Here is a 15,883-nt window from a genome sequence, read left to right on the forward strand (position 1 = left end):
CCGTGCCGCATTTTAAAGTCAGGAGAACAAAGAGGGTAAGATTTAGGCAAAAAATGGTTCCAAACAGTGGACTTTCAAAACAATTTCTGGCATTTGTATATGTATAGAAACGAAAAATACCAAAACTAAATTGCAATTATGACCACAAGGCGTATGAGTGATATATGAGGTGCAACTCTTCGTATTCCATACCAAAGTTTTTATACTAAAGTAAGTTTTAAATAACATCGTATTGTTAAAAGTTGTTTAAGCAACACTTGACTCCAAGCTATAATATACCATGTGTTCTTTTTTCAATTGCTGCAAACTTTGTGCATACGATACCACTCATTCGCTTTCGGTGGGTAACTTTGGCCAAAATGAGAAGCACCTCCAACAACGCTGAGCAGCTTAAGTTGTTCATTTTTTTTTGCCCACTTGCAGCGCTCATTGCACCCATTGTTTGGCACTTCTCTTTCGCTGTTCAGCTTCCCTCACTTTCGCACTGCTTCACTCCTTAACAGCCACAGTCTGCCGCCTCGACACCACCCACTTTGCACCGCCCACCTTGCGAATCCAAAACCAACCCACCCACCGCAATCACTCACTCCACCGAACACCCAAACATCCACTTGGCATTGCATTCTGCCCTGGCGCCTCTGAAATGAGTATTCATTGGGTATATACGAGTACGTAAGCTCTGATCGAATTTTAAATCCACAAATTCAAGAATTATATATTCCGATAAATATATCTATTCTCTATAATAATATATTCTTTTTATAATTCGGTAAAAATACTTATCGAGAATTTCAAGACATTTTCAAGCATATGTACGACATCTAGACAAATTTTCACTGCCATAAACATATTAATGATTAATTAAACTATGCTTTTTTATGGCCAAGTGAACATAAAACCATATTTTTAGTTTTGCTATAAACACACTTTTTAATGGTCATTTCAGAGTCGAGTCGTGAAATGTTCAGTTCTCTTTTGTTTCGCTATTTTTGCATTCTACTTAAACCAATTCGCTGGAGCGAGTGTGAAATGGCATTGAAGGGAAATAAAACTTCACACCATTACGGACACCTTTCTCCCTTTCCATTCCATTCCCAGGATGGCTGCTGCTTAGCTATGAATGAAATGCAATTAAGTGGATGTCGAAAGGAGTTTATAGTGGCTCACTGAGCAGAAGTACGAATGCTGGATTCTGGACAGACAGCACACAAAAAAAAATGGTTTAATTTATAAAAAAATACATAAGTGGGTAAGAAAAACTCGCTAAGACGTGGAAAGATACATGCACTTTAGTTTAAAACCTATATCACATTATGCAAATAGTGAAATGGTACTTTACAAATATTAACCTGACCCAAATACCTTTTTTTCTCCTGTGCATCGAGGAAAACAAAAACAAGCAAACAAAACAGCTTCTGAATATTGATGAGTGTCTGGAAATCGTTGAATTCGTTGTTGAGTGATTGAATTCTCGAGGGTGCGTGGAGTGGGCACATGTGTGTCGGATTGGTTGGACTTGTTCAAGTCCCTCGCAACTAATGAAGTCGCTCTAGTAGCAGTTGTCATGCCGGCTTATTTAATTAACTCAATTCCCGCCAACATGCTGCGCCAGCCAAAATGTTGCCACACATTTCAGTCGCTAATTAAGTGGCACTGTGCAACTTCAGCTGCAACGACAAATGCATTGTTGCAACTGCAGTCACGGCAACTCGGACTGCAGGCCAAGCAAATATTATTTAAATAAACTAGAACCGGACCACTCCCCCCTCTCGCCCCTTTTGCAGTAAAACTTTGTTGAACACACTCAAACAGTGCGTCATAAAAGTATGCACTTAGAGGGCATTTAACTGTGAAAAGCAGCGAGGAAAGTGAGGAAATTAAGAACAAGTGCAAAGGGTTTTTTCCATACTTTTTCTAAAGCGAAAAAAAAAGTTGAAAATATATTTAAACTTAACTGTTAACCTTTAACTAACATTTTGAACATGCATTGAACTAAAATAGTGAACTAAAAGTAACCCACGAACTACTTTATGCATAATAAGAAGTTTTTATTCACAAATTTCAAACACAAAGTAGTGCCAGCTTAATAATGTACACAGTACAAATTATTTGTATACCACAGCTTTGAAACCAAATGACATCGTTTCTGCCAGACAATAATTTCCTAAAATGTTTTATTTAAGCCAAGACATGCTTTTTTTGCGGCTCTTTGTGCCGGAATAGTTGGTAAAGTTTAATGAGCCACTATGCTGGTCTGTTTCGTGCGAAAAACTGTCAAACATTTGGGGAGCTGGCAAAAGTTGCACACACACGAACTATAATACACACATGTCTGCCACTGCCACTGTCCCAGCCTCTGCCACGCCCACACACTTAGTGGGCTGTCTTCGTAATGGCTTTTGGTTAGAAGAATGAAGAAAGTGGCAGCAGAGGGAGGACGAGGGAGGTCGAGGTGGCCGAGACAAAAGGCAAAGCAAAAATTTGCGGCTACAAGTTCATTTATCATTTTGCTTGAGTAATTGAAATTTCAACGTCGCCGGGCGAAAAGCGGACCGTACTGGGGCAATCAGAGGAGCTAGGTGGTGCAGAGTGGTTCCGGGTGGAGCAGAGTGGTGCAGGGTGATTCAGGGTGGTGCATGGTGGTGATTTGGGGTGGCAGCATCCAGAGGAATGGCGGAACCCAAGTGGAGTCGGAGCCAATACATTAGAGGCTTCCGCCGACGTTGCCGCCTGTCCGGACACATCTTTCGCTTTGAACTTAATGGATATGAAATACATAAAAAATGTATACGTACATACACCCCGACAGCAGAAGACTTCCTCTATGCAAAAATATAAAAAGGGAACCTCGCTCAAAGTCACCAAATGGCGAACGGAAACTCATTGAATGAGTCTCGCTTCTCCTTTACACTTCGTTGTATCCTCTACATTTTGTTTTTTTTTTTTGTAAATTTTGTAAATCGATTGGGGATTACTTTCAAGGCATCGCTTTTCATTTTTACCTCGTTTCGCATACATATTTATTTTTGGGCCCCTGGATTATCCCTCGGGCGAGTCGGTTCTTAAAGCTCTTTGGGGCGTTTGCTTACGCATCGCCGCACAAATGATTTATAAGTTAGACAAAGGGCAAAAATTGAGGGAGGTCCTGCCCGAAGGTCCTGGCACACCGTCATCCACCACCACCACAGCCAATGGCTGACACAAAAATGAAATCATTTGACCATAAACATTGAACTAAATTCAAAATCAATTTGGCGTAATAATAAAAGCCAGCCAGGCTCGAAGGGAGGCTGTCATGGAAGTCTGCTGTTGTTGGCAAATATGTCAACAATTGACTTCAATTGACGTGGAATATGGAGCCAGGGAAACATAAGCCTGAAAACTAATAATCGAGTTGATTTGCGAGAGCTACAGAGATGGGGATTAAATATGCAATAAATAAGATACACATTTATTCAACACTTATTGGCAAAGATGATTAAGAGGATTTCCTTGGTAACGGATAACCAAACACAAAAACTTGACGAAAAGTTGGGGAAAAAGCTTAAGTAAAGCCCACTAAGAAACTGCAAAGTAAACTTCTTGGGCGGAGAGTGTGTTTTTTCCCTCTATTTTGCGAGTGGCAGTTTGTTGACTTTAAAGTTGCAAACTTCCAATGCTGCGATATGCATATATAGTTAGGGGCCATAAAGATGCCATGAAAGTCCTGGCCAACTCCGCCGACAAATAGCCATAAATAAGGGCCATGGCAAAATACCCATGCTCCTGTTTGTGTGTGTATGCTACCTATTGGCCATTGTTGCCCCAGAATGGCGACAACTGCAGCAGTCCGATTTGGCCTGGCCCAGAGCTTATTTATACCGAAGAAGCCAAGAAAAAATTGGTAAAAAAGAAGAGCAGGGAAATGGAAAGAAACGGTGGCCAAAAGTCAAGTGAATTTCCTCAGCACACACAGAGACACAAAGCCATGAAATGTAGTTTGTTATGAATTTCTGCTACATCCCTTCTTGGTTTTGGTGGTTTGGGGTTTGAATTCAACCCCCTCTGTATTTGTTGTATTTTTTGTTGCCAGAGGAGCGGGTCACAAACACATCCGTAAACAATTTGTTCATGCTCCTATTCGCTTTTATTTTGCTCAGCTTTTTGTTGCCGCTTCCCCGATAAGCAAAATAAAGAAATGAAATGGAGGGGGGACATTTGAAAATAGGCAACCCTATTACAAAGGATACAAATGGCAGCCAAACAGAAAAACAGCAAAAAAAAAAAACAATTCAAATGAACTGCCAACCCAAAAAGGCGAAACACGAGAAGCTCTGGAATATTTTCAAGTTTTTCAAGCGAGCTCTCGCCCATTTAAAAAAGGGTTAAAAAGGGCAATCAACGCTTTCGGTGGCAATTGGCAAGAAAAGGGCTCAAACTCGAGCGTGAGAAAAGTTTCCAGTATCAGCGCTGAGTTATGTCATATCGTTAATCAGTGCGATTATGAACCGTCCATTGGTTCTTTAATCTTCAAGCTGCTGTAAGTTTAACTTATTGCAAAAGGATGTTTAATGGCCCTTAGTAATTGAATTGCATTTCAAAGTGATAAAACTAAATTGAGCATAGCTTTCGTTTTAATCAGTGCAACTATTCGGTAGCTATGCTACTAATTAAGTACTCGACTGTCGCAAATCCCATTTTGTTCAGCATTTCATTGATTGGTAATCGTTGTAATGCCGTAATGAAGTTTAATTTTTCGATTAAATTGGGCAGTTCAAATTACCTTTATATGCAGTTTGAAATGTATTTGCTAGTGGGCATTCTTAGGTTTGCAAGAAAAACTTTTTTTTGATTAAATTTGATATTCAATATATTGATGTTAAGGATTTAAGGGCACTTTTCTTGTGAAGTTAATTGAAAAGGAAACAGTAAATAATTGCATTAAGCTGTTGCTGTAAGTTGATGGAAAGCAGGGTGAAAGTCTCACTTGGCGTTGGTGTGATTGAGCCTTTCTTTTTCCGCGCACATGTGTGCGTGTGTGTGTTTGAGAGCGTTTGCCTGTGTCAACGTAATTTTTCCCTGACTTTCCTTGCTCCACTTCAGCTCTCATTCTTGTTTGCCATTTCATTTCCATATGCACAAAGCAAATAGGCAAACAACTTGCTCGCTGCCTTTGGTGTGGGGAGAGGGGGGTGGGGGAAATCGGAAAAGTGGGCGGCTGGGGGTGTGGCCCGCTAGCCGAGTGAGTGAATGCTAATACAGGGCCGATACAGTTTGGGCCCCCTATTTCGTTGGTGGTTGTCTTGGCAGCGGGCTACAATCCAGTCGGTGGTTCGCAGGACTCGCAGGATGCGAGGATCGGGGCGGGGAGGAGCTGTGGCATCTTGACAGCCAACAACTCACTGCTCAGTGACACGTGTGAAATGTTATGTTCGGCGGGGTCAGGGGGCACCATTCGGGGGGGTCGATTCCAAGTTTTTTGACACATACAAGGGGCGAACGATGGCAAATTGGAAAGTCAAGCCGAAGTTGACAGGATTTGCGCGCAAAGGATTTGCCGGGGCAATATAGCGAATTATACAGATAGATAAATTTACCACCATATCAGCTTTCAAATTGATACACTCTTATCAGTAAGAAAACTTTTCTTTTTTTTTTAGTAATATTAAAGTGATTTTTTAGCAAATTTTAATTCTTTCGCTTCCTTTCTGTATAACTAAAATTTAAGCTGCTGCAACGATAATTTCTATCATAAATCGATTTGATTCAGAATTTGTTTCTCAGTACATATATGTCTGTGAGTTTAGTCTGCCAACGAGTTGAACAGCAAAATGATAAGGAAATGGAAATGGAGCAGGAGCCACTGAAGCCGCCGCATCAGGATAATCGACTGCCTGTCATTGTGTTTACACTAAATTTCAATTAAATTTTGAGGCCTCCTTTGACAACTGACAGAACAAGCCTCCGTCGTGAGGCTTTTGAATACTGAAGGAATACTCAAGTAGTATATATGTATGTATATGTACATAGGGATCAGCGGAGGAGAAACAATTGCCGATGCCACTTGCCACTTTTTGGCAAACGACAACAAATCTCGGAGAAAAGTTTAGAAACAATCTGATGCGGGAAGTGAAGCCACTTTTGCTTAGCGCCCACAACAGCCGAAATAACAACAAGAAAACGCGGAAAGGAAAATCCAAAAGTACAGCAAAAAGTGAAAGAAAATACCAGCAATCGGGGGGGATTTGCCAACTGGATTTAAAATGGAAATTATTTGAGGAAAACCAATTCGCTTTATTACTTTGGGGCATACGCAGCTAAGTAAAACAAGAGCCGTCGACGGTAGCGCTGCTAGCAACAATAAAAATAACAACAAAAACATCCCGTAAAGCAACAACAACAACAACAACAACTAAAGAACAACAAAAGCAAGCGACCATAAAAATTAATGCAATAAAAACACATGGCCAAACGGGCAGGAGCAAAAGCCCAAACAAAGGACACAAACAATGAAAAGTTGGCTGCCAGAATGGCAAAGAAATAAAGCCAAATGGATGGCGAGTGTACAGGTATATAGTGTTAGGATCGATAAGTTTTTGCTTACACAATCATCCAACATCGAATGACAAACATATATGTCAGCGTCAGGGCGAAAATCCATTTATAAAGATCTTGCGAACAAATTTCGCATCCTGTCAACACAAATTCATATTGCTTCTGGTGCATCAAAGCATGCGGGAATATTTTATATTTACCAAACACTTTTACCATTAATTTATATAAAGTGCTACATAAATATTTGCAAGCTATGTTCAATTAGAAAAATTGTTTTATTTGCAATTATTATGAAGCGAACCTACACACTTTAAAAATATTATATTATATATCAAGACAATACCGCCATTTTTATTGCCAGAAAAAGCCATTCCCCAGGAAAGTCTGGTGATGTCAGGATGAAATTTAATAGGAGTAGAGCTAAATCTATCTGGGGAAAATAAAACGCTCCTTCGCTTTTCTTGCCCTTTTCCTCTTTGCAGGCGGCACGCAATTAAAAGGACTTGCGAGTCATAAACATTGCGTTTGAGTGGGTCGACTGGTGGCTCCTTCGGCTGTGTGGCATCAGCACCACCCAACCAACCACCACCCACTCCTCGAACCACCCACAACTGTTGCTGTCCGCCTGATTGAGCGCACAGTTTGCGGCTCATAAAGTCGGAGTCTCGGGCATAATTACACTTTTCAATTATGCATAATTATGTGTAGGAAGCAATTTGTGTGCGTTTGAAGCGCGTTTAAAATTTAAAGTGCAGTGACACCAGGCACCTCATCCTTAACCCCTGAAACCCCTGAACCCAACCCCACCACACCCCTTACTCCACCCAGCATAACCCTTAACCCCTCATTCCTGGTAGGAGCTGCTGTTATGCGATATGCCCTTAAAAACGACCCCAAGCGACCAGCAAGCGACCGCATTTGTTTGCTTTGGCTCCGCGTTGGTCTCTCAATTTTACACTGTGAAAAATACACAAATACGCAGATAAAAAAAATGTGTTTCCGTATTGGTATTACTATAATACAAGCTTAATAGTAAATACATACTTGACTGTGTTTAGTTGAGAGTATCAAATGTAGTTGGTAGAAGTTTGAATACCAATTTGTTAGTATTGTTGCAGTTAAGAAAGTGTTTATATATAAGTGTTTATATTAGGAAGACAAGATATTTATACTGTACTATTTGATCTGTACAGTACTAGACTTTCCTCTGCGTGTACCCATCGCTTTCACTGCTCCTGCTGCGGTTGGCAGTGGCCATGTCAGAACAGCAGCACAGGATTGCAAGGACAACGCAGCAGGCAGAAACATAAATCAGGATTTTCGCAGCCCGAACCACAAATGTTTTTAAAAGGATTCAGCGCCCGACGAGGCGGCAACAATAACAACCTTGAGCGGATTGGTGGAGGCCTATTTTGTATATGCATATAGGTATATATATATATATATTGCTGATAATCTTATGCATGCTTAAGCAGACTGCAGTATATGGGTTGAGTTGTTTGTCCTGTGGGACAGGATCCTGTGGGGAATTTGACTTACCCGTCAGGCAGCAGAAGAGTGCCGTCCACAGGGTCAACATCTTGCGATGACCCACTCGGTTTGTGCCTTTTTGTCTCTTTTTACGGATGCAGCTATAACCTTTGCACTCTGCTTCAAATCCTCCTTCGGTTCTCTTTTCTATCACTTTGCTTTGTGTCCTATCAATTCGCACTTTGCTCTACGAGCTTTGATCTATGGCAGGCAATATCTGCTGTTGATATATTTTTGTTTTGATTTCTCTTATTCACACACAACACTTTTTTGAGTCCTGCTTTCTATTAGCTTTATCTGCAGAGAGAAAAAATCGTAGTTTTCCAAAAAAATATATTGTAAATTAGCCATTACTCCAATTAAAAAGATTCAAGATTGCTACTTTGACATATGTATGTAGAAATCTCTCGCAAATTGAAAAAAGTGATAATTCAATGATTATAAGCAAATTATATTATAAAACATAGCTTTATAAATCTAATTTCAAACTGCAGCTTTGACTACAAATTTTTCTCTCTGCAATTGCGCCTGTTTTCAATTTTCTCTTTTCGCTTCGCGTGAATTAAACACTTGCAATGACATTTAAAACACTTAATATCAATGGCAGACAATTTAATCCTTTAACGTTCGTTTGTTGAACTTTTTCGGAATGGTCCTTGTTGTTTTTCGTCCTTGTTGCTGCTGTCGCTGTTGTTGTTGTTGTTGCTGCTGTTGTTGTTGCTGCTCTTGCAGTTGCAGTTGCACTTGTGTTTGCTCTTTTGGCTCGTCCTAGGCCGAAATAATATTTTTTGTTGCCCGACTCGTTTCGCATTTCCATGGACAACTTTTTATTTTCATTCCGCCTGGAACGTACCCAAAAAGAATTGATTTTCGTCTGGGACTAAAGAGCTTTAAAAGGAATTTCATTTGTCCGGCTTTCGTTGTCGTTTTTTTTGCCGTTTCTACCCTTGATGTTGTGCAACATAAATTGATTAAATTTGTGTTGATGTCGGGACTGATAAGCCAGATTCTGATGGACAATATAGCACAGCATAAATCAAGATTTTTTGAATCTAAAATTCCCATAAGAATTCTGCTAACTAATAAAGCAGCTGCTTCTAAAAGCAATCCACTATCGATTTCAACAACTGACTGTCTTGTGAGTAAGGAGAACTATTTAAGGCTAAAAAGGGACTAAAATGGAATCCTTTTCCCTCTCCAAGAGCGGACAAAAGTTTACTCCACAAATTAGGAGAACATTACACGCCCAATGCTGTATCCTTCGAAGGACCTGCTCACATCGTACAATTAATAATGGTTAATGCATAAACCGGAATCAGTAATCGACAGAAGTTGGAAAGTGTCTCTGGTCAGCTGCCCTTGCATATTTCATTTCCCAAAAACTTCGGTGGCATGTGTCCGGATCCGAAAATAATTCTCCGCCCCAGGAACCCCAAAATTATGAGGCGTTCTTGGAGAACTCATTCAAAGCAGCAACGCCCCATCTTCTGGCTGTACTATTTTCAGACCATCCATTCACTTTGGCATCAATCAATTGCCCTGCCCAGGGGAAAAACTGGGAAAAACTTTACTGCCACTCGGGCATTTTCCTTACATCTAATTTGTTAAACATTTGCTGGGGAATTGCCTTTTTCACACGCCCCTTGGAACACATGGTGTGTGTGTTTTCCTTTCGAATTTTTATCTCCGGCACTGTGTGAAATTAATTAAAACTTAATTAATTGCAAACTCCGCTGCTCCGCAAGAGACAGACACACTAATGAGCAGAGGGGTTGGGATTAAGGTCCGAGTTCAACTGCAGGACTCATTCGACATGCAGAGAAAAAAGGTATCAGCCAGATCAGTAAAACAAAGGGAAGATTTTAACATGGAACAATGAGAACTCATTATGCATAAGGGAAACAATTGAATAGTCTCTTTTATTATTAAAACATGTATCGATTTGTTTAACTTTTGAATGGAAATAAGCAAACCTGGCATCAACAAAAAAATTAAAAAATAATGTCATTGTAAAACTGACAGAATTACCATAATAACGTGAATAATATAAATAAATATAAATAATCAAACCTGGCATCAACAAAAAATTCTAAAAATAATTCATTGTAAAACTAACAAAATTGTAAAGCAGCTTATATGAAATCCAACGAATATATTTAAAAACAAGTTAGAGCTTCAAAACAAAATATGTAGTTTCAAATACTTAAAACAGAAGATCATTCCTAGCACTGAGCTGAAATTTTTTTGCCTGCAGGATCTTCTGTGTGCGACTTCAATCAGAAGTGGCTGCTGCTGACATGCTGCTCCTGTTGGGAATCCTGCCTGGAATCCTTGAGTCCTTGGCCACTTGTCACTGTTGCTTCCGTAATGGAATTAGGAAGGGGCAGGGGGCTCCGGAATGTGGAAACCAAGAGGGCCAGCCCGAGGCAAGGACTCAGGACTCAGGACTTGGAGACTGAGACTGAGTCTGAGACTCCTGCCAACGTCAGCAATGTCTCTCAAAAGTGTTAACGCACTCAATTGCTATGCCCATCTCCTTCGTTGCCACTATCCCCTCTCTTTCTGAGCGTCCTCTCGCCTCTCTTTCTAATTGTAAGCGTCTGCATTTTGCCTCTCAGCTTGGGGGCAGTGTCTGCTCTAATGCTTAGTAACTGTGATTAGGGGGCAACTCTAGTTCCGGGTGGGCTTAATTTGCCACCCACATCCACACTATACCCATGGGCTATCTTTGCTTTTGTTTCTGGCCCATTGTGCGCCGGTTAACTCCTGGTGCATGAATATTTCATTGAGGAAGGGTTTCGCATTTTATTGGCTACATGGCATTATGTGCGAGAACAAAGAAAGGAAACAATTTAATTGTGTTTGTGGATGTCAGGGCAGGATTGCACATAAGCTGATGGCCTTAAAAGTTGATACCCAAAACAATGGTGCTGGTGCTGGTGATGGTGCTGCGGCTGGGGGAGAAAGAAAAATCGTTGAAAAGCCAAAGTACTTGGCACTCGACAAAACTTTTCCATCAACAACTGCAGTTGTTCAGTTGAGACAAGCGAAAGTTTTTCCCAAGGAAACTTAATTTTCCCCAACAGCCACCACATCTTATCATACCCATACGAGCGATATGCTCGTTTATTTCGGTTCTTTTGGGCGACGCACATTGCGCATACGCACTGTGATCAGTCTGTCGTAAATTTCCCCGCACACTTGTTTTCCGTTAATATTTTATGTGTTTTCTATTAATTTTTGTCACATTCTTTCAGTGTCTCCCCTCGGCCGAAATATTGGATTACACACAAATGAATGTATTAACGCTCGATATTTGTGGCAATGCTTTTTTTTGTTTTGACGCAGATCAAAGATAGTTTGGCTCTGTTTTTTGTTTTTTGTTTGGCATTTGTGTGTTGTTTTAATTTGTTAATTTGTATTTGGGCTCTGGGCTCCCCTCGTCGTCGTCTAAATATAAAACAACTTAATTTGCTGCATGCTAATGAGATAGCTGGGGGGCGGGGCTGGAGGCCGTTGTGTGGGCGTTTAACACTTTTATAATTTGTTTGTCCGCAGACGGAATGTTTCTCCTGCTTTTATTCTTTTTATTCTGGCCACACATTTGACAAGCAGCTAGCACGCACCGAATTTCGTTAGATTTCTTATTACTTTTCTTTTTTAGGTGTATGATTTTCGGGGGCGATGTCGTAAAATATTCGCGTGCCGAAAGCGTTTTAATTTGACAATAAGAGCAATGGCACCAATGGCAGCACTGGCAGCAACAGCAGTAACGTTAAACAGTAACTGGAACAACAAAAAGAGCGACAAAAGGTCATTCAATTTTCGACTGCCGGCAATGGGGCAATGAGGCTTTTCCTGCGTTTTCACACGTTTTCCAAAATTTACGACCCAATTGTGCCCGCTTTTCCTTATCCGTTTGCACTCACACTCTCTAGCCTCGAGTCACTGAAACTCACGCACATGCACACGCTCACACACTATTGTCCGGAAAATGTCGCGCCTCACGTATTTGGGCCTCACATTTCCCTCAACTTTTTATTCGAATTTTCACGCGCTTTTCCGCGCCTTCGCCTTTCGTTCACCGTCGATGTCGCGCTGAAACTGAAACAGAAACAGAAACTGAAACTGATTTCTGCCAGCAGTGGAGCATTTGTTGGGGCCTCCGGGGGCATTCACGAACTCACACGAGCCTTTATCAGCGGCGATTCGGGTTTGTTGTCTTCGGCTCGGGAAATGCGTGTGTGGAAAAGGGGGCCGGGAAATCGTGTGCCCAGCGAAGTGTTGCAGCTGAATTCGCCGCATTGCGCTCTCTTAATTTGCTCTTCTCTTTTTTAGTCACAACACTGAGTCCTCTTTCAAGGTCTTGCAATAAAAGGTTTTAAATAGTTTTGGAAATTCGCGATTATTTCAGCTTAATGCCGTCGAATTATGTTCTCAAAGCAAGTAAAAGTGTCCTTTACGATCCTGATTTTAAGGGGTTAAGTTGATTTTAATGCAGGGAAGTTAGTTGACACGATGTGATTCCAGTTCTTAAAAGCAAGGGAAATGAAAGGCAATAATTCAGTTTATGTTTCTGCTAGGGAGCAGCTGTCCTAGATGAACTTGCAAAAAGCTTAAAGCATTTATTATGGGTCCTTAAAAATGTATATTAAACAATGTTCAACATCATTTAGTTAAAAATTATAATAATCTGGTAAACGAAGTAATTGCCCATAATATGAGTTTGTAAAAACTAGGACATTTTCAATAGGCGTTTTCGCCATAACTTGGCCAAAACTGGCCGCACAGCTAAAATAAAGATTGTTTTGTGCTGCTAATAAACACAGCTAACTATGTATAACCATACTTTTTCGATTTTCCAAAAAAAAAAATTTGACAATTTTTTGCATTTTCGATAAGGGGTACCATCATAAAAATTTGCGAAAAATGGCCAAAAATTAGCATATGTACATGGATCGATAGGGAATTTTGTTACGATTTCAACGAGGTATGACATTCCAATTTTGGACAACTATTTTTACTGCTATTGAAAGAAAACAGATTATTTTTTATCAAAAAATGTAAAAAAAAAAATTTATAAAAACTAGGATATTTGCAATCGGCGTTTTCGCCATAACTTGGCCAAAACTGGCCGCACAGCTAAAATAAAGACTGTTTTGTGCTACTAATAAACACAGCTAACTATGTATAACCATACTTTTTCGATTTTCCAAAAAAAAAATTTGACAATTTTTTGCATTTTCGATAAGGGGTACCATCATAAAAATTTGCGAAAAATGGCCAAAAATTAGCATATCTATGTATGTACATGGATCGATAGGGAATTTTGTTACGATTTCAACGAGGTATGACATTCCAATTTTGGACAACTATTTTTACTGCTATTGAAAGAAAACAGATTATTTTATTAAAAAATTTGACAATTTTTTGCATTTTCGATAAGGGGTACCATCATAAAAATTTGCGAAAAATGGCCAAAAATTAGCATATCCATGTATGAACATGGATCGATAGGGAATTTTGTTACGAATTCAACGAGGTATGACATTCCAATTTTGGACAACTATTTTTACTGCTATTGAAAGAAAAAAGATTATTTTTTATCAAAAAATCTAAAAAAAAAAATTTATAAAAACTAGGCCAAAACTGGCCGCACAGCTAAAATAAAGACTGTTTTGTGCTGCTAATAAACATAGCTAATTATGTCTTTTTCGAAGATTACTATAATGATTATAATAATGTTAAGAAAGGTTAGTTGAAAACTAAAATATGATACAATGTGATCATGATATAGTCATGAAAGGTATAAACTTAAATAAGTAATTACATTTTTCTAAAGAACATATTCTTTTATTTTAGAAAATTGCATATTCTTTTATCATTTTTATGCTAACATGATTATATGATTACCCATTTGTACCCTGTGTATGTTAGGTTCTCATATATTTATATTTAAGATATATTCATCTCTATAAGAGACATAAGTTGTCTGCCTGGGACAATATCTCGAGCCAGACTGACAGACTTAGGTCAGTGTCAAAGAGAAGTCGCACGGAAACTAGAAAAGAGTGCGCATGCTCTTAAAAACTCTTCCGTGCTCTTAAATTAGCTCTTCCCCCTTAGCGGCGAATTCGATGATGTGGCCAGAAGGCAGGGATTTCAATAAAATACACTGAAGTTGGCACAAAAAGAGCTAATGACAATATAAATTCGCGCGGCGTATGGAAATGCGTGGCAGATGGGTAGATGGGAAAACTGGGTGGCCGGCTAAGGGATTTCCCGCTCTTCGAAGGGAAAGCGGTATCGGGATGATGAAAATCCGGGGGAAAGTGGCGGGGTGCAAGCCAGCTGACAGCAGTTATCGCTGGAGCGAAAGGCAGTAATTAGCGTAAATTGAGTTGGTAAAAAGCGCAAGTGTTCAAAATCCAGCCACCCAGTTACCCAGTTGTGTGGCACCTGCACCACCAACCGCACCACCACTCGCAGCACCACCCCACAAACCTAGCACCACCCGAAAACCTCGCCTGCGGCCTTGGGCTTTAGTTGTCCCTTGTTTTTGTGGTGTGCTTCTGCTGCTGCTGTTGTTGATTATGTGGCAATTAGTTGTCGCTTTTGTGGCAAGCCACGCGGCACTTTCAATCAGAGCATCTTATTCCGACAGCCGCATAATGCCCATCCAGGTGGAGCTTAGTGAGCTAATTAAACAAGCCGATTATGTTCCGACATTCCGCTGACCTTGGCCACCTCATCCCGCCACCAGCCACCCACCACCCACTTAGAGTCCATCTCGGTAAAGTTTGCCACAACTCCTAACCAACTCGACCCGAGAACATTTCTCCAGTTATCAACTTTCTGCACATATTGTCAGAGGTGTTTAAAAGTCTGGGTCACTGTGGGGTTAAGTGGGCGTCGGGGAATCCTGGGGGCGTGGCCGTAGTCTGATGAGCGGCATTCGCTACTTGCTCGGTATTAGAAACTTTGCGAAACGGCAAAAAACCAAAAGTTTCCAATTTGGTAGCACAGAAAATATTGTTGTAGGAATTTGCTTAACTCACACTCGACGAACAAAAAATGCACTTTAAAAACTCAGATAAAAATCTTATCAAATAAGGTGAAAGATGTTTTATGGTATTTTCAGCTTCAACTCTTGACTCCTGAAAGCACTTAGAAATAGTTATAAATTGATTAATGCAGTTAGGTGCAGGCAAATCTTTATTTTTCAACTAATTGGCAAAGTACTTTCAATTTACTTTGATTTCAGCCGAGATCTGTACACACATTTGGCATCTTACAAACGATTTCCCGTAGCTCAACAACTTGGGGCAAATGCAGTTCATTTGCCAACCAAAAATTTTATGATTTATGGAAATGTTCAACGTATATTTCTGTGCTGTTCGCCTCCACTTTCAAATGAAAGGGGCGTGATGCCGCCCACATTGTAATACAATCAGGATCTGGCTTGGAATTAAATCTGCTAACCGAGTTATAGCGCTCGATGGTGGAAGGGTAGGAGGGGAAGCGGTTCTGTTCGGGGGCATTGTTGCATATTCAACAATTGCCACTGCAAACCGACGAAGTAATAACAAATGCAAATTTCAAGCTCAAGAATTTTCGTTTTGCAAAAATTGTGTACATTTTTTTTTTAGCTCATATTTTACTTATTTGTGCTTTTTGCCATGGCCAACAGTGGCAGGCAAAAGTGTAAATGAGTTTTGCTCGGCCCTCTTCCCCTGACAATTGAATTTGTTTAAATTGTTGCCTGCTAAATTTGTGAGGGAGCACCGGCATCGCAACCATGCATCAGCAATCAGGAGCG

General features: G+C 40.2%; 1 protein-coding gene across 8 annotated transcripts in view; it reads right to left on the bottom strand.

Moving 5' to 3' along the window:
• Positions 1 to 12,173, bottom strand: part of LOC6533572 (zwei Ig domain protein zig-8) — a 39,586-nt gene extending 27,413 nt beyond the window's left edge. The window contains exons 1-2 of one of the 8 annotated variants that reach the window (XM_039373774.1): positions 11,994 to 12,173; positions 8,074 to 8,281 (exon numbers count right to left, since the gene is read on the bottom strand). In XM_039373774.1, the coding sequence (XP_039229708.1) occupies positions 8,074 to 8,113 (40 nt within the window). In that variant the 5' untranslated portion in view covers positions 8,114 to 8,281; positions 11,994 to 12,173. Of the gene's footprint in view, positions 1 to 8,073; positions 8,362 to 11,993 lie in introns of all 8 variants that reach the window. The other 7 variants (XM_015194668.2, XM_015194670.2, XM_039373772.1 and 4 more) reach the window with 7 other exon arrangements.
• Positions 12,174 to 15,883: the final 3,710 nt, after the last annotated feature.

This window comes from Drosophila yakuba, chromosome 3L (genome assembly GCF_016746365.2).
Source record: "Drosophila yakuba strain Tai18E2 chromosome 3L, Prin_Dyak_Tai18E2_2.1, whole genome shotgun sequence".
NCBI classification, from domain to species: Eukaryota; Metazoa; Arthropoda; class Insecta; order Diptera; family Drosophilidae; genus Drosophila; species Drosophila yakuba.